Here is a 23,416-nt window from a genome sequence, read left to right on the forward strand (position 1 = left end):
TCTCTCAGTAGTCCTCTGACTTGATCTGAACCAACTCCTGCTCAGGCAAGCCCTCTCCCGTAGGGAGATGTAGGATTCAAGTGTGACTGGCACGCTTTAAGACCGCATAACTGAACTAGAGCTCATTTTCCATCCGGGATTCATAAGAACTCAAATTTTAACAACTGTGATAAATTGAAGCTGTCACATATTAGGTCACTGATGTATCTTCATTCTGCCAATAATCTCCTTTTCTCTTTCTAGTCCTTGTGAACATTTGGAGTCTGGATTGTATCCTATCTAGTTATTAGCGGTTTTTTCATAGTGTTTCATTCTGGAGAGGCCACAGCTTTTAAGATTAAATTTTCTATTTTAACTAGTTCCTGCCTAAGCTTATACAACCAGTGCAAAGTACTCAGGCCCCTCAAGTCACTCACTGAGCACTTGGGGTTTCAGATTGTGTGTGGACCATGAGAAGCCGGATTCTCAGATAAACCTAACACGCTCAGCCTTCTGCTGCTCAAGAGGCACTGGTTTCAAGCACAGTTTGATGGATGTTCTGGCTTCATTCACACTGGTATGACTCAAGTTCTCTTTAGGATGAACCCAGATTTACCACATGGAATAATATGCCAATGAAGCATGAAGTGAAGTCTGAAAGTTTCAATTACCCTGTTTTATCCCACCTAAAAATAAAGGCTGTATGTGTTGGAAGACATCTCCTCCCAAAGGAAAGTATTAGAATAAAGAAGAATTTCATTACTTATTGCTCTTCCTTTTTCTTTCTCTGATGAGTTCCTGACCATCTACCTCATTGCTTCTATATAACAGCACATTGTGGTAGATGAGAGTTCTTAAAGCAGGATTACACTTTGGAAACTATGCTCTTAGCTAGCATTTTCTATCCCATTTCACCCTAAAAAGATCACTCCTACATAGTGTTTGAGACAGACAAGTCACCAATAAGACTGAGTCATTCAGAAACAACTTAGCATAACATAAACAACTTAGCATAACATAAACTGCTCCACCCCTACCATATTACTTCTACTGATGAAGCACAAAATGGTTTCTCATTCTACTAACTTCATTTTGCAAACACAGTAAAAAGATTGCTCTCAAAATAACGCAGTGCAAAAAAGTCCAAGCAAGACCAAGTCCAAATCCCAGAAAACAAGAAAGAAAAGTGTATTTATGTATCCTATGTAACATGTATTAAATGATCAGTATTTACATTCCAGATCCAAGAGCATTCCACTTCTCCCCCTCACTTGGAATATTTGAAATAAAATACAGCAAACAAACAAAACCAAAGCCAGCCTGCACATATTTTTATTTCTGGATAAATACTAAGAATTCAATGAGAAATCTGGAACAGTAAGTAGGTATTGCCCTTGGCTGAACATTTCTATTTGTTTTGAGTTAATTCATAGGGAGGTCAAACCAATGAAGAATTAGATTTACACTGGAGGAGCAACACTCCTTGCATAATGTGTATGAGTTGCAAATCAAGTGATAATGTTCAGAGCTGCCACACAGAGTCAGGAAAGTTTCACACAATGTTTGGGAAAAAAACAGAAATAGTCCAATCTCTGGCAGAGCCACCATATGGAGTTTACTGCAGTAACATACGTTTTGGCCACTCAGCATAGCTCTGCTGCCAACAATGATAGACTGAACTACTTCTTTACAAGCTGCATTCCTATACCCAAACAGCAAATCCTAACTAGAGAGACTCAGACAGTTCAACTCAATCTTTATAGTAATAAAAGGAACAAAAGAAAAACCTCACACTTCAACACACACTTCAGCGTCAACAATGGTAAAAAAAAGATGCAATAAAAGTACAAACTCCTAGCAGGTGGCATGGAATGCAAAACCACACTCAAGCCTATTTAGACAGTGATGGATTTATCTGTACCAAATCTCTTGCTACGTTATGAGCCATGGAGTCAGTGTGGTCAAAAAGACAAATAGGCAGATAACTGAGAGATCCTTCAACCTCCTTATTGTATGCCTAATTTATTGCAGTATAAACAGAACGTGTGAAAGCAGAGGCAAGTCAATCTCCAAATGAAGGCTCTTAACTTTAGTGATAAGACAAGGGGTAATGAGTTCAAACTTAAACAGGGGAGCTTTAGGTTAGGTATCAGGAAGTTCTTCCCTGTGAGAGTGGTGAGGCACTGGAACAGGTTGTCCAGAGAAGCTGTGGCTGCCCAGTCCCTGACCTTGTTCAAGGCCAGACTGGACAGGCCTTGGAACAACCCGATCTAGTGTGAGGTGTCCCTGCCTGTGGCAGGGGTGTGGAACAGGATGATCTCAAGGTCCTTTCCAACCCAAACCATTCCGCAATTCTATGACTGCCATGCCCCCTGGCACAAATGTTAGCTACCCCACACTCTTTGCCACATCAGAACACACAAACAGTTGCAGGTGAACAGCTGATCTACAGTAAGGATGTAACTTTGCTTGCCTCATTGAATCAAGTGCTCACAGCCTATGCCAATCTAAAGCCAGGTGAGAGCTGATGGATTCAGCTGCTGTAGCTCACCAGACTGCCCCTACTGCCCATTTAACTGAAGTATCTCAGTGACTTTTTTTAACATTAAAGTTCTTTGAAAGGAGATGTCAGGCTGTAGCTGCTTACACTTCCACTGTAAATCCAGCCCTAGCCACTTACTGCATGTTTCAAAACACAGATACCTCTGAAATCCAGTCCTATAGACGAAATGCAAAACATTGCAGTCAGAGCAGAGACTGACAGTGACTACAGTACATTTTGGATAAGACTCTATGGCTACAGCCTTTTATCCTCCTTGTATTTTCTTCTCTCAAATTATTTGCCTTTCAGTTGAACTGAAGACTGTCAAATTGTACCTCAAGCTATCAGTTCAGCACTTTAAAGAGCTTAAGTGTTCAGACCAGAAGAGAATGGTAAAACCAGAAGAATAAAATGCATTAGAAAGGCCATCAATTTGCTGAGCCCACTATTGACTTTCCCTGAGTCTAAGATTAAATTTGGAAGGCTTAATTGATTTCTCCATCTGTCATTCTTACCTAAACTTCTCATTTAAGAATAATGGCTAAATCAACAGGATTTTACTTGCAAAGAAAGAATCCACACAGGTAGATTATTCTTATGAGTACATGCACTTGTTTGTGTATGTAATACCTACAATCTGGAGTGCACCCACCAAAGACATAGTACCACTAATCAAGAGCAGCAATGCACAAGACTGCTATCAGTCAAGGCTCCAGTGTGGATTATCTCATGCAGCCACAGGGCTTTTGTTTCCTTTGGCTTCTTACACCTATCAATGGTTTGTAGAGCACAGGAGCTGCTATCTGGAACAATAGCTACTATCGCAAACACACCTTAATTCCAAAAGGTGCCTTTTAAAACCTCATGGTATTTAAGAGAGAAAAGAAACAAAGAGCATCTGTTACTGCAAACTAAATAATGATTATGTTATCTACACACAAAGACCAAAACCTCAACCATTGTACATAATTACATCCCCAAAACATAATTTACAGTGCCATCTTTCTTATAGTTTGTTTTGGGCATTTGGGGGGTGTAGCGGTAAACATTAAATATTATAGGAATCTTACTGTGAAATAGGAATTTGGGCTTTATTAACATTTTGTAGACAAACCAAGACAAACAAAGTTAAAAAAAAAAACCAAAAACCATTCTGGATGTAAAAATCTTAATATCAAATTTTTGACAAAATGCAGAAAGGAGCTGAAGTACACATTTAACATAAAGACACAGAATGGTTAAGGAATTTGTATGTTGATGTAGCTCTCTATGGGAAGAAAAAAGAAAAACAAACTAACAAAAAACCCCACTAATAGAAATCATTGAGCATTCCTTACCTTGGAACCTGCCAACATAGTTCCCAGCATTTTTGTTCCTTTTCCAATACCAATCACTGCAAAGACAGAAGAAGAAATGCCACTTCAAACCCAGCTCCACAGTTCCCTTATTGCACACCATTCACTACTAAATATTATGCTAATCAGAAATAAAGCCTTTCACGGTCTCTTAGCATATAAAGGGAGTCATAGAATCATAGAATTCTTTGGGTCGGAAAGGTCCTGAAGATCATCTAGTTCCAGCCCCCCTGCCATGGGCAGGGACATCTCACTCTAAACCATGTCCCCAAAGGCTCTGCCCAACCTGGCTTTGAACACTGTCAGGGATGGAGCACTCACCACTTCTTTGAGAAACCCATTCCAGTACCTCACCACCCTCACAGTAAAAAAACTTCTTCCCTATATCTAACATGAGCTTCCCCTGTTTCAGTTTAAACTCATTACCCCTTGCGCTATCGCTACAGTCCCAGACGAAGATTTCCTCTCCAGCATCCTTGTAGGCCCCCCTTCAGATACTGGAAGGCTGCACTCAACAGAAAGTATCCCTGATGTTCAAACATGGGAGTAGTGAGAGGAAAAGTCTAAAGCAGAAGATAAATAAGCTTCACCTATTGTTAAAATGCTTTAATTCAACCCATTTATTTATTTATCTTTTAATCACCAAAGAAATGGATAGTGCAATTAACATCACCCTGGTTTGATGAAGCCTGTGGCTCACTAATAATGAATCCAGCCTTCACTGTAACTAAATGGCCCATTTAAAGGTTGATAGTGACCAAGAGTAATACAGCAAGACAGTGTAATGAAATTGTTTATCAAGCTTAGAGCAAGAAAATAAAATAATCAAAAGGTCCAACTGCCTCTCAAAAATCTTTCATAATCAAACCTTCCCATTACTGTGTATACAGACTACTGTCTTTTCAATCTTAAACCAGTACTCTGCAAAAAACAGCAGTCAGCTCTTCATAAAAGGAACAGACAGTAAAAGAGCTCTCTCTTATATCTTACCTTAACGCTTTTTACAAGGTGCTTTCCCTGAATCTGCTTTCATATTGATTTTCTCTACATACAGCAACAAAGAAACAATGAAAATTTTAAAAGGAAAGCAGGTTTGTGTACAACTCACAACTCACGGAATACATAACTGCTTATGCTCTTGGTTTTAATAAAATTACAGGAGTTAAGGGAGCTTGCAGGAAATCAGCTCTGTGTTAAGCTGGAGCCAGTACCAGAAACATTCAGCTGACAATGAATCTTTCTTTAAAAACAAAACAAATATTTGTGCTCTAATGCTTCTCAATCTTTACACTCTGAGACTCATTAGATGACTTCTCATTCTCAATTACTTCTCATCTTGTTCCTGAGGGTATTTAGTCACACATGCTCTTGTGCTCATGAACCTTCAGTTCAGCCTGTTCCTGTCATTTGCAAGACAGAAAAGAGCTGCAACAAGGCTGAGAAAAGGAGATAGCACACAGATAAAACTTTATAACCAAACACTGCTCTTGCAACGTGATGCAATCACCAACACTTCTACATAACTACCAAGCTGAAATTTGCTGAGGAGTGTCAAGAGATTCAATAGAATCATTTTAAAGAGACACTGAATGCTTTTGTGAACAAGACACTAACAATTTTCCCCATTAATCATCAGCTTGTGTAACGTGTATTATTGAAAGGTGGCATAAACTAAACTTGCCAGACTACACAGAGCCTAACAAAGTTTAAGTGAATTCTTAGTTTTGGTACTTCTTCATCTTTTCTTCTACTATGGAAGCACAATTTGTAACTGCCCTACAGAAACAAGCTAAATATTTACAATTCCCATTGCACAATAAGAAACACTAAACTGGAACCACAACCATGGACTGATACTAAAGTAAGATATTCATTAAGACTTGACCTACAGTTCCTTGTATCTTAAAATATGAGACCTAATGTTGAGAAGTAGAAGTTGAATCCTAGCTCCCACCAACTTCCAAATGCAACAGAAGCCACAGATGGGGACAGACAAAAGAGTCTCCCTCAGTCAGTCAGCAGTCGCTTCAGGCTCCTACCACTGTGAGGCCACCAACACCACCTGGTCTCTAAGCTGCCTTTCACTCACATGCCATTCATCACCAACCTCTGTCTCCAAGGTCATTCCTCATTTGCACTTGCTGTCAGTAAAAAACGATATGAAAGTCTGTTTTCAGATGCAAAGCACAGCTAGTTATTTGCAATACATCTGGCACGCTAAGCAAGACTCTCTATCAACTAATTCACTAGTTCCCATGAACAAAGTTATAGATATGCAGTACATAAAATCTGGGAAACAGCCAGTACAGATCAAGAAAGGTTAGAGGTTTCAGAAAATAAATACTATTGTACTACTGACTACACCACCCTATCCATCCCTATCTGAGTAACTTGCTTCTGCTGTGTTTTCCACTCTCCTCAATATCTTACCCAAACTCACAAGAAATTCGGGCACATTTCCTTTCCCACTTCTCTCCAGTTTCTCCTTTCCAATCTAGCTACCACTGATTTTCCTGTGTGTGTTTTGTATGGCACTGGAATGATCAACCCATAGCAAGGTGATGCACTTCTCTGTCTTTACCAAGCACATCAAGCCCAAGTACTTTTTGTCATGCCACAGCAGCGGATGTTGGAGACTGCTGGATATCAGAGAGCAGTAGGAGAAGCAATTAAGAGGCATGAGTGATTTTTCTTTTCCTCTGGATCAATGCTGTTGACTTCCCATGATGAGCAGTAACATGCTCCAAGGGAACATCTGTGTAGACGTAAAATGTCCGCTTCAGCAGTACACAGGGTATTCTCCAGTGAGCAGCCACACATTACAGGAAATTGAAACAAAATGAGATAGTAGGTACTTCTAGCCTAAGAATGTTACATTTTGCAATGTTCACAGGTGACAAGAGAAAAACAATTACCAGCCTATAGGCCTCTACTAGCAACACCCTTCAGGAAAACAACCTCCCCTTGAAGCAAAGCTCTTCCTGAACAATCAAAAAGTGGATTTGCTTTCAGTATATACTCACAGTTGTACCTGTTGCCTTTTAATACCAAAAAAGTATTGCTGTTATTTCTTCTAGCCAAGTAGAGCTACAAGGTTACAAGTTAAGCAAGGTGTAGTTTGCATGTTACTTATAAACAGAACTGTTGGTGACAATATGTGATATGGAAATAATACAGCCCAATGGCCACAGCCACAGCCGGGTTTTCAACACCAGCAATTGGCACATCCTGTTCCTTAGTGAAACAAAGGAATCTGATAAATGGATTGACTGATTGCTATCAAAATTAAAAGATGAAATCTCTCTGATGACTCTTCTTTATGAAGGAAGACAGGACAGGAAGCAAAAACTATTTCTGTGCTGAGCCTTAAAAAAGCAGCAGCTGAATTGCTCTTATACATCTTTCATTTGGTGAGTATTACAATCCAAAAGGCTCCCTCAAAATCCCAGAAAAGCACTAGTTCAAGAACAAATACCGTAGGAAATTATGCTGACTATTAATCCCCAGCTTAAATAAAAAAAAAAAGCCATCAATTTCTGAGGTAATTTAGAATTCATTACACAAGAGTCTTTATGTTCATGTAATAACTCACAGGTTATTTCAGGAATTGGGGGTAGGGAACATAGCCTCCTGCTAAAAAAAACCCAAACATGTAAAAGTATATGCAGAAGAAATTTAACCCAGACCACAATCACCTGTCCTTCCCCCAACACCAGAAAGCCTGCCATGTATACCTCAAATTGTTCCTCCACCTCTGATTTCATGTAGGCATGAAAATGTTCCCTGAAATCACCCTTTGATGACTGTATTTATATTTTACGTTACCCAGAACTCCTTCAGCTGCACTGTCCAAAGTTCCACCATGTCCAATTTTCAAAACCTGATTTCTTTTGTTCCTATTTGTTTGCACGCCAGCTTCTGCAAACAGAAATTGAAAGGAAGCATTATAGGATAACCTTACAACATAAGAAAAATAGCACATATTTCCAGTCTGCTAAAGAAGATAAATATCAATTATTTAAACTATGAATTAGTAGTGCAGAAATTGCTGTCCTGAATAAGACCAGTGATTCATCTAGATCTACTCCCAACCTCAAACAATTTGCAAGCTATATTCACCTAGATTCTAATCAAGTCTTACGTAGTGTTATAAATGGATGTTCAGAAAATACCACTAGAAAACCTGGTGGAGAGTTCACCTGTGAAGTTTCACTAACAAAGTATGCAAGAACTAGCAGCAGAGCTCCTGAAATCATCTCATATATACAAACTGAATGCTACATAATCAGAGCAATTCTTACTGCATTTACTTTCATCTATTGGGGCATGTTTATTCAAATGTACACAGCCCTATGGAAACCCTGCAATGAACTGAACTTGCTCACTGCTGCTTTCAAGCTGTCACAGCACCTCAACCCACCATACTTCCTATGCAGCTGATGACTCCATGAACTCTGCAGAGTTCAAGGCCCCTTATTTATCATTATTACTAACTATGACAAACGCTCTAAGCTCCCTTACCTACTTTATTAATTATCCCTCCATCATGTCTTTCACATCAGGGAATCAGACATGATTCAGCTAAAACTCTTCCAAACAAAGCTGAATTGAAGTCCGTGCCTACACTACAGTTCACTACCAAATAAATCAGCCTGAATAAGCACTTACCAATATGAAAGTTGGCTCTCACTTCATCAGCAAGTGCCCAAAAGTGCAGATTAGATTATCAACTCCACATATCCTTTATAAAGAGAATCTAGGCCATAGTCCCTCAAACTTTGCAATGACCCCCAGTAACTGACAGCTGGGGTTACCTGTATTCACAAAAAGCAGTTTCTGCAGTGTCCCCAAGACTTTCAAACTCCTCAACACAATGTGGTTTTCACTCTTTTGGTGGTATTTATTGTATTTTTTAATGGCAATAAGCAGTGGGACTGAAGCAGAACATCCTGCCACTGCTGTGCTGAGCTGCTGACACCCATTCTGGCAGATGGGTGCACGCTGTCCCGGAGAGTATGCCCAACAGCTCTCCAAGCAAGCTGGGACCCCCTGTGCTGTGCATCGCAGGACTGGAGCTTTCTGCTAGTGCAAATCTTATCCCATTCAAATTGAAGGCTCGCATCACAGGGTACCACAGGCAATACCACATGCCTGCCCCAAATAAGCAAGTGCTGAATATGGCCTTACAGCAGTCGTGCTGTGTAACCAACACACTGAGTCTCGCAGGGAACCAGCAGCTCCATGCAGCGAGCCAGAACGTACCCAGGAACGGCTCCGTCCCCCAGTCCGACCCATTCCACGGCTCAGGAAGAGGGTGCAGTGGCTTGACAGTGGCTGTGGTTGTGGTCGGGACGCCCAGCCAAAGCGCTCGAGGCCTAAAGGCATGTTCACTTCAGGCCACCCTGCTCCTGCTCTGGGACTATGAGCACCTCCCTGTTATGACTCCCTCATCGTCTCCATGCCCACCTCGGGGACTGTGTGCTGCACCTGGCCTCCCCCGGCCCGCGCCCGGCGCCTACCTGCCAACAGCTTCTCCTTCAGGAGGTTGAGCACGCCGGCCGAGGTGAGCCCCTTGGGTTTGTACACGGCGAACAGCCCGCTGAGAGAGAAGAGCTTCTCGGCCGCCTTGCCGAGCACCACGCCGCCCGCCTCCCTCGCAGCCATGCTCCCTCCCGGCAGGCCCGGCCACCGGCCCGCCACAACCACCCGCCTTCCTCCCCTCCCGGGGGCCGCTGGGAAATGTAGTCCGGCGGCGGACCGGCCGTAAGGGGAACCCGCACAACCTACCCATACGATATCCCCCATCCTGCTGGGAGTCTTGTAGGCATTTAAGCAAGCTGTACTTGAGCAAGGTACCGAGAGCTTGGGTGTTTTGTTCACGCATTTCATTTATTTGTAAGAGCCTGTAGATGAAACCTTGAAGAGACTCTGTTACAGGGAAATAAATTCATGCTTAGCAAAGGGCTATGCACATCCCTAGTTCTCCCCAGAGCTTGAGAGAAGCAAATCTTCCTGCAGAAGTCGATGCTGCCTCTGTACAGCGCAGGTTCAAGGTCTCTGTGCGGTTTTTCAGCTTGTGCTGAAGACGGCAGCTCGCTCCGTGCCTGCTCACACCTTCCACAGCGGCTGCATATGCCCACCGCTTCCATTTGCAGGCTGCCACCACTGCATCCATGAGATGGGCAAGAGCTGCCTGCCGCCAGCAATGCCCACCAGCCTCCCCTGCACAGCTTCTCTGCGTGTTATTAATCATAGAACCCCAGACTGGTTTGTGTAGGAAGGGACCTTAAAGCTCATCCAGTTCCAACCGCCTACCACAAGGCAGGGACACCTTCCACTAGAGCAGGTTGATCTAAGCTGTATCGAGCCTGGCCTTGAACACTGCCAGGGATGGGGCAGCCACAGCTTCTCTGGGCACCCTGTGCCAGGGCCTCAGCACCCACGCAGGAAAGAAGTTTTTCACATAATCTGACACCTTATTTGCTTAGATCTCACCTGCATGGCTATAATCTGGCTGTGGAAGGGTACAAGGGTGCAGCATTTGCTTCAAGGGTGGATTCGCTGGTGAATGGTACAGGGGGCCCATCTTTCAAGACATGGAAGTGAGGTGTCAAAGTTCTTCTCCAGAAGCCTCACTTAGGTAAAAGGTCTGTGAGAAAATTGCTGCTGATTTACATGGAGTTAAAGTCCAGCAGAGTTGTGGAAGGCATGCTGGATACCAGAGAATCATAGAATAGTTTGGTTTGGAAAGGACCTTAAGATCATCCAGTTCCAATCCCCCTGCCATGAGCAGGGACACCCCACACTAAACCATGCTACCCAAGGCTCTGTCCAGCCTGGCATTGAACACTGCCAGGGATGGAGCATTCACAACTTCCCTGGGCAACCCATTCCAGTGCCTCACCACCCTCTCAGTAAAGAATTTCTTCCTTAGATCCAATCTAAACTTCCCCTGTTGAAGTTTGAACCCGTTACCCCTTGTCCTATCACTGCAGTCCCTAATGAAGAGTCCATCCCCAGCATCCTTATAGGCCCCCTTCAGATACTGGAAGGCTGCTATGAGGTCTCCACGCAGCCTTCTCTTCTCCAGGCTGAACAGCCCCAACTTTCTCAACCTGTCTTCATACGGGAGGTGCTCCAGTCCCCTGATCATCCTCGTGGCCTCCTCTGGACTTGTTCCAACAGTTCCATGTCCTTTTGATGTTGAGGACACCAGAACTGCCCACAATACTCCAAGTGAGGTCTCACGAGAGCAGAACAGAGGGGCAGGACCATGATGGAGTTTGTGTTGCAGACATGATTTAGTCAGGCTAATGGTTTTGAAAACCATTCTTGCCAATTCCCTACTAAAAAGAGATTAAATGCAGATTGCTGTGTAAGCAGGCTAAAGCAAAACTATTTAAACATGGCTATTAATGGTGTTAGCAACCTTCCAAGCAAGGAGATTGCAGCCCAAGCCCTGAAATGCAAACCTGTCACACCATCATGGGCAGCTGCATCGCTGGGTCAGCAGGCTTCTGAAAACATCACGATGGGTCAGAGGGAGATTATGCAGAAATGAGAGCTCCACTCTTGGCATAAAGACATCCTTAATGCAAAGAGCACCTCAGCTCTCCAGTAATGCAGTGGCAGACGGGGCCTGTGAAAAAAATCCCTGTGCTGCCTTCTCAGGAGTGACCTAAGCAGGGAATTGTTTAAAATTATGTAATTAACCTCACATTGTTGTAGCGCATGAGCTGAAGGTCGGTGTCTGACCCCCAGTACTCTGTTTCCACAGACTGCAAAAAGCTTTTTTATACTTTTTCTTTTTCTCTTTTTTTTTTTTTTAGGACAGGGTTTCAGGTGTCTAAAGAAACAACCAGCTACTCTCATATTTAGTATTGAGTAGGAAGTCCTTATAGGTCTTCCAGACTTCTACATCAGCAATTAAACCACAACACTTTGTTACTGCAGCAGATGGAGTCTTTGAAGGCTTAGAAAGGAGATGTTTGCTTTGACTTCAGCGGGCATTGGATCAGGGCCCAAAACAGGAATTGTGAAAAGCTATTAATGACTGTCAGTACTTTAGCTAGCTGGAAGTTTACGTGTACATAAATCACACATGGCTCTCTTCATGGGGCAAGGTTATTCAGCATTCAGAATGGTGGGGATGATATACCAAACTGTTCGTCTCAAGGGCTCTATTGCAGATTTGCTTTGTTTCAGATTTGCCTCGTGTTGCTTGTGATTAAAAGTCATTGCCATCTGCTCAGTAGCCTATTTGAAATGAGATGTTTATCTCCCAACAATTCCTAGCCAAGCCAGCATCCACAACAACCAAAAGCATGATTAGAGTTACTGACTTTATTTGCAACCTTAATAAAAAGGCTCAGGAAATGGCTGAAAGGATGGTGTTGCTTTATGCATGGAACATGACAGGTCTAGTAGAGGCAGGACAAATCCTCCACTTGGGTTACTGGAATTATCCAAAGCAATGCCTTGTGAATGTAGTGCAATTATGCTTTATAGAGAAGAGATAATGGGTAGTAGCTGTTGTACATGCAAACAGCAGATGAGGTCTGTTGCAAAAGAGGAGAAAACCTGCTTGTGCAGAACAGAGGTGTAACATTTCCTTCTACCTTTCTCCAGAAAGACGCTCACTTCTTTGTGTGCTTTCAGGCTGATATAATGCTCAGAGACCACAATGCAGAAGAAAATGATGCTGCATTACAGCTTTTAAAGTAGATTCAATAGAAAAAGGCCATTTCTGTATTTCTTTTCCCTTTATGATTCCAGCTTTATCGACTGTATCCGAATCAGAGCAAATAATTGCAAGGAGGTCAATCATGGCTCATGTTCTTCCTCTAAAAGCAAAGAGCTGCAGCTGTTTGGAAGTTTAGGTCATAGTCATGTAAACTGCTCCCTTGTCAGCTAGTGGAATTTTGTCCATAATAGGAACTATCAAAGCCCTAAATACATAGATTTTTTTCCCCCCCTCTAACTGTTCCGTCTGTTTGGATAATCAGGAGTAGATAAATAACTGTTCAACTTGTTAGTTCATTCGGATGGGCATGAAGCACATAATTCATCATGTGTGAATGGTTCTTCTGAACAAAAGTAGCTTTTTCAGTATCTTGTTGAACAGCAGCAGCTTTGAGAAAAGAATGTCAGTTACTGTGTGCAAGGGCAAGATGTAACTACCATGGCATACACTCATCCTGGGATTAGCAATTTTTGTTAGTCATTCTCCCCAAGAGAAAAGGTTCCTAAACTGCAGGTATTTCATGAGCAGATTTTTGCATTTTGATCAAACAAGATTGGTATTTAAGGTTTACACCAATTCGGATTTTAAGTCTAGGCTTTGTTTAATTTTAGGAATATTTTCTTTAGACTTTTATCCTGGCTTCTCTGTTATTAGGGGAATTATTTTGAATTAGGAGTAGTTTAGACAAGAAGAGGTTTTGGTTAAGGTTTTATAGTTTCAAGTTGAACTGGACAAAATACAATGGGATCCAAATGTTTTTAGCTATTCCTTTTTTAAGTGAAATGCAGTTCTGGCAGTTAGCTAAATAAGAGAACAGCAATTTTTTCTGACCACTTGTAGGTCACAAATAGTGTAGAGCTATGGAGAAATATGATACAGATATGATTTCAATTGCTCCTTATGGACCTTTTCTGAACATGTTGCATTAGTAAGTGAGGACAGATTATGGACTGAAAAGTTACTTTTAATCTCTGATACATGCCTAAGTCTGTCTGTAATGACAGAGGACTCAGCATGGTGTGGAATCAGAAGATCAGTGATGCTGAGGGGAATAAAAACAAAATACGTTTTGCAGATCTTTGATTTTGTTGCTAATAAAAGTCTCAGTGGGATCCTCAGTTCTCATTTAAATTTGCAGTTTCTTGCTGCAGTTTCTTGCTACAGTTTCTGTCAAAGAACTGGTTTTCCAAGAAGCTGCATCCTAATTAGGAACAGCAAAGAACTCACCAGATGTGCATATGGAAGGAGGCACCACATGGGGGATGGTTTATATGGACAATTCAAGTCCAATCTGCCCCTCTGTAAATTCAGAACATAAGGTTAAAAGGATCCAGACACTATTAAATCTGAGAGGCTGCTAAATGTCATGGCTAGAAAATAAATGGAGCAATATGAGTTGAACTGGAGTGTTTTCTTTAAAAACATTCAATCTTGATTTGGAGATACTGCGAGACAGGAGAAAAAATAGATCTGTAGCTTCACCAGTTGTTCAAAATTACACCTCTTTTTTCAACTGGCTTTGTACAATTTCAGCATTCAGATAAATGTGTTAATAGTCAGCTCTTCGGCAACTCATTCTCATCTTGTGGGCATATAGCACATAGACTCTGTTTAACATTTTGTGGTGGGTGTGCAGAAAAGAGAATACCTGAGCTCCCCAAATGACCTCCTTTCCTCACCTATTCATTTGAGTGAAAGAAGAGATTATACCTCCCGAAAAGAGCCACCTTCAACATCTAGCATTAAACTCACATCAAAGTTAGATAAATACTGTGTAATTTTCTTGGCTAAAGCCTAGGAAACCCCCATTTGGGGAGAGTAAAGAGCTTCTTTTCCAAAACACCTCCCAGCTTCCCGTTGTCAGAAGTTGGAGGTATTTTTAACCAAAGCTTGAATGTTATAATGGTTATATTTAACCATTATCAGTGGATCTTCCTGCTGTTGTCTAATCTGCCTAATACCTTAGAAGCCATACCTCCATTCAGCTTTTACTCTGTGGCAATGACTTTCTCAAGTTAGCTGGAGGTTGTATGGAGGAGTCCTATTTATTCTGTCCTTTACTTCAAGCTACCTTGTCTAGCACTAGGCACCTCCTGATCCTAGTACAATGAAAAATGAAAAATTCACTCATTTACTTCCGCCATCTCTCTCATGATTTGAAAGGCCTTAAATCATATCTTGCTCTCTCCCTGCCTGTCTCTTCTCAATGTGAAGAATCCTATTAAGTTTTTCCAAAGCTCTTTAGTCACTCCTTGGACAGAGGCTATTTGTTGGCTAGAATCTTCATTAGGATTGTAATTATCTTCCCCATCTATTTTGAGATTGTACAACATCCTTCTTGACATGGGATGACCAATATTTTACTAAGGAGTTAAAATATGGCCATGCAATGGTTTTATCGCATGGCTTGTTGAGACCTGCTGTAGTCCTTTCTGTTCCTTCTCTGCACTTCACTGCCTGGCACTTCATGAATTGCAAGTGAAGCTGCCTGATGCCTGATAGCTGTTCTCTTTCTCCCTGCATCCTTCATCTTCCATTGCAAGATTCTTTTAGGGAGGCTACTGGACAGGTGATATTACTGGGGGAAAGGATAATTCTCTGCAGAAGGAGGATAGCATATATCATTATTTGCTTATTAGTCTTTCCTCCCAGTCTGACAAGTACCCTTCCTAAGGAGGGCCCATGCTGGGTGACTCACAGCAAGGAAGTAAACAGCCAGCTGAAAAATGTTTCTGCAAGAGGCAGTTAGAAGAAGCACAGAGATGAAGGTTCACTACACATTAGGGTCTTCTCTCATGTACTATATGATCTTAAGGAGAAATATCTCTCCTTGCACTGAATAAGAAGCCCTACAAAGGGCAGTGGCTAAGCATCTCAGGTTCTTCCTGCCAAGAAGAGTGGGAACATAAGTAGACAACCTCTCAGCAGACATAACCTCAATCAACAAATCTTTCAACAAAGACATCCCCACAACCATCATCCCACACACAGGCAGAAACTGGCCTTTCTCAACCTATCTCTAACCTGACAATTCTCTCCAAGAGCCCTCTTTGTTTTGTTCCCTAGAAAACTCAGTTCTTTCGGCTTTAACTGTTTCAAAGACACATTGCCCATATTCATCTTCTATCTGATCATTCACCCATTGCAACTGCTCTTTAATATATGCCTTGCTTAACACCTTCTTTGCTATGAGAGACTTACGCATGTCACCAGCTCAAGCAAATACCTATGACAAGAAGGTCAAAGCTGTGGATTTGGTATCTGTTGTCCCAAGAAGGAAACTGGAGCTGAAGTGTTCACTGTGTTCACTGGCCAGAGGAGTCAGTGTCCATTCTGGCAAGTTTTGCCTGGAAGATAACCTGCTGGCATAAGAACAGCCACAGTGCACCTCCTCTATCCTCTTTTACTGGCAGGATCTCACCCTAAATAAGTGCAAGTTACCATGGATTAGTTCCAATTAATTCCAAAGTGGAGACAAACAGAAGTAGCCATTGCCCACGGGTGGGAGCTGCCAACTGCATCACTAATGAGAGCTCCAGAATCAATAACTGAGCAGCTCCAGGCAGTGCAGTATATTTCTAATGCACCTTATAATACTGTTGACAGAAATTGTTCCGTTTGCTATAAATTATTCAACTTTTAATTGTTTAGGCTCTGGAGTCTGTAAAGATGCTAATTGCCAACTGTAAGATTAACTTGATAATGTCTGCTTTGTGTTTTCATAAAGTTGACCTTAAAATCGCAGAGAGAAGAAAGGCTGATTTTACAGATACCTCATCAAAAATAAGGAGATCAAAAAGATGGTGAGTGTTCTGCTTTTTTATTCTGGGTTGCAATCATTAAAATGGTGCTCCACATCTATCATGTGTGTGTGAACAAAGTAATAAGTATTTTGACCAGCACACATACTTAGATCAATATTCCACTCCATCTGGGTTATCCCATCCCATACCTTGATCACAGACAATGAGCAACCTTAAGAAGAGACTGTGGTTTGGCCTGTCTTGTCTGAAATCCTATACTTTTCTTTGAAATAATTAGGTAAAAAGGAGTGAAGTATTTGCCAGATTTCTGACATTTCTTCCAGGTTTTCATGCATTTGTATCTTTTGTCATTGCCTGTTTTATCTTGCAATAAGATATTATATATCTATATATAATGTTTTACGTTGCAATAAGACAATATCTTGTAAGGATATCGTCTAGACAAAGTTTGCTTTTTGTAGTAGAAATTATAGTAAGAAGTTTATTCAGAAATGTCTTTGCTCAGAAAAACAGACTATTTGCTAGAACTGAAAGTCAGGTATCACCTGGAAAGTCAGTCTAGGAATTTCCACTTAAACTGGTTTTGTTTAATTTGAACCTCTGGTTCCTGGTATCCTGATTCACGTTCCACTTCTGAATGTGAATCAGTGCATCCAATATCAAATGTAAAAAAAATAAGCTGAATTAAAGCATGTTTTCCTCTGTTAGATATCGAAAACACCTTCCTGGAAAGCTGAAAAAAAGGCCAAAGTATTCTTTTCTTCTAGCTCAGAAGTTCACTTTGAAGCAGCATTCCCTTACACAGCTGAAGAGCTTGATCCCAGAGGTGTTCCCTGTTGATGTCAGTGAGAGGTAAAGGATGCTCAAAATCATGCCCTAATTGCTAACTTGGCTTGAAGGTATGTTCTATGTCCTAGTAAGAAGCCAGTTTACAGCAATCATCTTGTGCTGTAATAAAATCATGGCAGGCTGTGATAGCTGAGGCTACCAGTGTATAAATGTAGCATTGAAAATAAGCACTAAATGGCTGTACTGTGACAATGATGTTTTGGCAAATGATAATCAAGAGGTGACCAGAGATGCACAAAAGATCATCTACTTGAGTTATTGCTTCAATAAGGATACTCTGCATGAGTGCCCTTTTGGTTTAAGCCCTTTTGTTCCTAGGAAGGTCATTAAGTTACTTTGTTTCTGGAGTATATTTATTACTTTTAAATCCAGTGCAGTCTATTTAGTCTTTCTTGATGCTTCTTTGTGAAACATTAATGAGAAGCTCACGCACATAGTCATAGAATTTGTCTGATTACCCCATTCATATTTAATAAGCTTGCTGCTTACACTTCAGAGTAACAACAGAAATTAGATAATGCAATACTTTAGTCCTGGAGTGCCCCTAAATTTGCCTTTAAATTATTCATTACACTGGCTAAGGGCAAGTGAGCTGTCGTAACCCCAAATTTATCTAAATCCTACATTGTCTCATTTGTGCCTCTTTGTTGTTATTCCTGCTTTAAAAAAAAATAACTAATTCTTATTGAAACTGAAAACATTCAGTTTTTATCTGTTGCGGATTTATCAGCATTCTCTGCAGAAGAACTGCAGTCAAGCTAAAACCAAAGATAATTTAGTTGGACTTCAGCTGTATATACAAAATGTGAGCCCTGTAATCAAGTAAGACGGGGAAGATCTGTTTTGTTAATGTAATGCTTGTATTTTCTAGCTAAGACAGTATTATTTTAAACCTGTCAATTAGACAAGAACACGGATATTAACCAGCTGCACTCCCACGATTTTAGGCTTCTTTATGGTTTCATTCTGTAAACTACATGTCTCTTTCATATGGGTTATATCCAGAAACACATTATTAATGTAAGATTTTTAGGTCTGTAAAGTAAATAGACCTTGTAAGGTAAAAGGTTTAATCTAAGCCTAGGTGGCCCCTCAAGCAGAGTCTAAAATCATATCTTAAATGCTGGTAGGCTCATAATCTATTTGCCAAACCAGACAGAATCTGTCATACCTTCAGATTCATCCCTAGGAATGTTCCACTCTTAAAAGGCCTATCGGAAAACAGCACCACCAAATACACCCCAGCTCAGATGTATTCCAAGCTTCACAAAAGCAGAAGTTTCATAAGAGCAGCTCAGTTAAGAAGACTTGCATTCCCTGATCCTCTCTTGTAGTGGAGTTTTCCTGTTCTCATGGAAATAGTTCATAAACCACTCCTGAGTTTAAACCTTTAATGGAGTATATACATATGCCGAGTATCAGAATGGATCAGGTGCCCATGGTGCTGCCTCTGAGGTTCATCTCTAAGTGTTATTATAGACTAGCTGGCTGTCTAACAATGAGGGGTAAAACCAGGCTCATGGGGAAGGGTACTGGAGCATCAGTACCCTTCCTTCCAAAACATCTCAGGGGAAAAGAAATATGAAGCTTAAAGTGGGGTATAACTGTGTTACACACAGGCAAGAGGAACGCAGGAACAGTGCAGTTACCCCTACTTTTTCTGCACTGTCTTCACAGCTGAGTGGAATGTCCCCATTGTGGAAAGCCCCAGTCCAGATGAGTGGCAGCACAACAACCCATTTCCACACTTTGACCAACCAACCTGGTCTAAAAGTCCAAAATAAGGAACTAGCAGAGCAAATGTTGTTACACAGTTCCTAAAATACACTCAATCTCCATTAAAAGTTTGGAACCTTTTTGTGCTCTTTGCTTTTCACGTGGTGTGCATGGTAATGCGCCAGTATCTTCACCTGTTATTAAGAAATAAAGTCACACATGTAAGAGCCAGAGGCGTTTTATTGCATCTCGAGTACTGTCTCACTGGAGCACTCAGAGAGACAGATTGCATATCCTGACAGCAGTCCAAGGGGGAAAAAACAACTTTGGGAAGGCAACACAATCTAAATTTCCTAGAGTTGAGCCAACAGACAGATGGTAGGAACTAAACGTCCTTAAAAAAATCCCATGGCCATGGCCATCCTGGCGTCAGTCTGGTATTCTGCCAAGCTGGGAGCCCCAGTGAATGAACTGCGAGGAGCTTAGAGCTGTTTCAGTCCAAAAGAGCTTGAGGGACAGAGTTGGAGAAGATAAACTGCTGCGAACTGCTGAACTTAGAAAGTTAAGATGGGAACTTGCCCATTCAATACTGGCAATGGGAGTGAGTGACTCTGAAAGAAATCTGTGGTTTGATGGTCAAATTCATGTTACTTTTCAGCCATAGTGGAACAGTTCTTGTAAGTGGCAGATCCAGCTGCTGGCAGCTTACTTCTTGTGCAGAAAACAAGAGCAAGGCTTTTCCCCACTTAAATGCTCAAAAAATAAAGCTTATATTAGATTTGTCTTGGACACAGCTGAGATAGATTTATGGAATAGCAGCCTCTGCTCTTTGCTCAGCAGGGCTGTCAGCACAGCACACATTCCCGGGCAGCCAGCAGCTCCTCCAGGCACCTGTGTTCCTCATGCCATAGCAGAGTTTAAGGATTCCTCTTTCAGATAAATCCTGATAAATAATGCCTTACCTTTCCTCTGTGTTTTGGAAAGCAGGAAATACCATCTGGGGCAGGAATGAAACCTAGAATAGCAGCTTGCATTAAACAAGACTTGTGAGACTTTTCCCTCCTTCTTTTAAGTACAGTTTAATGGTTTGAACAACTAAAAGTATTTGCTTTCCTCTTCAGAAGAATTCACCCAAATTTAGCTTCCAAATCCAACTGTTTTAACACTGAAAACTGTGGGGTTTGTGAGATTCAGCAACACAGTGCACTTGCTTTAACCCAGAAAACCTCATGTTGTCTGACCAGCATAAAATGATAGTGGAGCCAGACCAGATGCTTGTGTGTCACAGAATCGCCATCACGTCTTTAAAATCAGCTGTGCTTTGTGCTTGGGGTCAGCAGCTGAAGCAACAGCCTTGTATGGTGCTGGTAGGCCAAGCTTCAGTTCTTAGGCACACACTCATAACTGTTCTTGCAAATCTTCTGAGCTTGTTTCAGAGGTTTCCTGAGGCAGGAAACAGATAGAAAGGATGACCTTCTCTCAGAAACCCTTCCCTCAATGGGCTTATGAGAGTTGGCAGCATCTCCCACTCCTAATTCGTGTTTCCATCTGTCCTTCCATTGAAGGATGAGAGTGAAAACATGCCTGGGGGAAGGCTGGACACAGAGCTATTATTGGGTTTCCCTGCATCATTGCTGTCCAAAGTGAAGGAGACATCCTGGCTTAGTACACGGAAACAGAAGGGGATGCAAACATGTATAAACCACTGAGCTGATTCAACTTGCTTTGATCATTGCCGTAATTCTGCATTAAAGGTGCTGTGTGGCAAGTCACTGCATTACGCAAATCACTGCACCACACAAATCACTGCATCACACAAATACTGCACCACACAAATCACTGTGCTGGAGCCATTCCTGGGTGGATGTTTTAATTCCCAAAGCCTGCAAAGGGGTTCTTTATTCCACAGTATAAAATGAGAGATGGAAGCAAATTATTGGAGGAGGGAGCAGGCTTTGGGGTCTTCTCATTTCCGCTGGGGCCAGCCTTACACTGCCAGCCCAGGCCCAGGGAGCAAAGAGGACACTTAAAGCCACTTTTCTACTTTCTGGGTTTGATTACTGTGTGCTTCTTGCCCGGGGACTCAGGCCTTTGCTGTTCTATTTACCCTTCCCAGAAGTGCACTTAGCAATAAATGGAAGATTCGAATTCAGGCATTCACTCTGGAGAAAAAGTGGGTTACAATAAATAATGGTCACAGGTTAAGTCATCCAGGTATTGTGTGTGCTTTTAGTGGATATCAGAGAAAAACTACACCATAATGCTTGCAAATAACTTCTTTTTTCCCCCCAACAATATCCATTTTAAATTATATCTCATGAGAGATTTCAGCTACTGTCTTTGCTTTTAAACACAGCTTCCCTCTGAGTCTCTGACTCTGAAGTAGAGGGCTGAATTCAAACTGCAGAGAAATCTGTTAGAAGATGCCTGGAGGTATGTGTGGCACAAAGACACAAGAACTTTATCTTCTTTTCTGGCTGCTCTGAACTGATTGTGGGGATTAATGATTTATCTTTCTTTAAAGAACTCCTTGGAGCTACATAGTCTCAAATCAGATAAAGTATATACCATTCCCTGACCAGACACTGCCAATTTAGGTGTAGCCTTTAATCTGGTTACTTCTAGTTTTACAGAGATTTGACTTACAGAAAAGTTTCTCAAGAGATGGCATCAGTGTTCATCAGTTTTACAAAACCTCTGTGACACTTGTGAGAGCCCTGCTAACCTGGGATGTTAAGAAGAAAGGAGAAATAGCAGAAATTCACCCTTCTGCTGAGAACAATCCAGTACCAGACCTCTGTCCTGGGTAAAACCCTTGAAGAGTGAGTAGGGCTTGAGCTGGCTTCTGTTACAAGAGCAAAGTTTGCCTTGGAGAGTATCACAGGTGGATTTCATCCTGCCCTTTGGACCAACATAAATTCCCAGCAGGCACAGAGCAAGCAGACAGCTCCCTCATCCAACTAACATCTGTTCAGGTTTGCTGCAAACTTACGTATCTGTGCAGAAAGGGAGTAAGGGATTGCTCAAAAGCAGAAATACACAACATTGATCCATAGACGAGTCTTTAAGAGTCAACACGGATGTTTCTGGAAATGCATCAGGGACGACATGTCTCAGCATTGTTAAATCTGATTATTAACTCCCTTGCAACAAAGTCAATGGGAGTCATCTTCTTGAAACCATGTTTGGACTAGAGACTTGTCTGATTCATGTCCTTATTTATATGAATCCAAAGTGGGATTAGTTATTTAGGGTAAAAAAGAAACTAAGAAATCCATTCACATATACAATAAAAAGGAATCCACACACAGTCTGAAGCCTGCCAAATGCAAGGCAGCTCCAGAGAAAAATGGCATTGTAAACCACTTCATAGCTTAAAAGAAAATAAGCTGGGCGTACAACAAGGTAGGAACCATCTGCTTGGCTTCAGTGGGAATTTCCCTGGAGTAATCATTGCAGGGGTGGGTAGATCATGAAATAGAGGAATCTTTTTTTCCTCCTCTCGTAATTAAATTTACTGGGTTTCTGCGGAGCAGTTCCTGGCACTGAGTAAGACATGTATATGTAATACCTTATCATTGTAAGGCTACATAATTACAGTGATAAACAAGCTCATTTAGTTCAGCAAAGTCGGACATTTCATCTGATTGACAGACCTTCATTTGCTACAGATCATCAGTCCATTTTCTGTTGTCATGTCAGATTTCAGCCACTGCTCCATGCACTAAAATGCCCTTCCCACAGCATCCAAGATAAATATCTGTTTGATGTAGTACCAGATTTCTCTAGGAAGCTAAAATATGAAGGGGTGACCATATTTGCTACATTCTTCTTCATGACATTCAGACTAAGCAGTTGGCCTTTACACAGGTCTTCTGTGAAGCTGGGAGCAGAGAACATGAATCAAGGCATTAGAGGTCTGTGTGACCTTGTGATAAATTAGCATTGTCCTTTGACTCGATACGTTTGGATCTGCAGCATTAATTCCTGATCAGGATGTAAAATCAGACCTACTCCTAGTTTGCTTCTGCTGTGGTATCTGGAATTAATATTGCAGGTAGTGATTCAGTTCTAATTCAATTGGAGTTAAATATTGCCGTCAATCTGAGTACATTTAATTAAGCAGTACTTACAGAGCAACTGGATGTTCTGAGAACTACAATATGATGACCTGGAATTCTTCAAGTCTTCTTTTTCTTTCTATTTCAATACTTTCTCTTGTGTTTCAGCTTCTTTTGCACTTATTTCAATGCTGTTTCACATCCTCACAGCTGACCTTTAGAGAACAAGAAGCTGGGACCATTGTGGTAGTTCTGTGCTTTTCCCTTTATGGCTTTGTACAAAACGTATTAGACTTACTTTTATTTTCTATGTGGAACGAAACCAACCTGGGGAGTTACACAGTGTCAGAAGGAACGTGTTGCTGAATCTCTTTAAATATGGTAAGCCTGATTTTTCCAGTTCCCAT

At 41.5% G+C, this 23,416-nt stretch overlaps 1 protein-coding gene across 1 annotated transcript in view; it reads right to left on the minus strand.

Annotated features, from left to right (window-relative positions):
- TRUB1 (TruB pseudouridine synthase family member 1) overlaps nt 1-9,540 on the minus strand; it is a gene marked incomplete at both ends in the record, with an annotated part of 30,064 nt that extends 20,524 nt beyond the window's left edge. Inside the window, 3 exons of the mRNA XM_080621027.1 lie at nt 3,859-3,914; nt 7,702-7,794; nt 9,396-9,540. Coding sequence (XP_080477153.1) covers nt 3,859-3,914; nt 7,702-7,794; nt 9,396-9,540 — 294 coding nt within the window. The remainder of the gene's footprint in view (nt 1-3,858; nt 3,915-7,701; nt 7,795-9,395) is intronic.
- Between the last annotated feature and the right edge of the window lie 13,876 nt (nt 9,541-23,416).

The sequence above is a fragment of the Psittacula echo genome (genome assembly GCF_963264785.1).
Source record: "Psittacula echo genome assembly, chromosome: 6".
Taxonomy (NCBI): Eukaryota; Metazoa; Chordata; class Aves; order Psittaciformes; family Psittacidae; genus Psittacula; species Psittacula echo.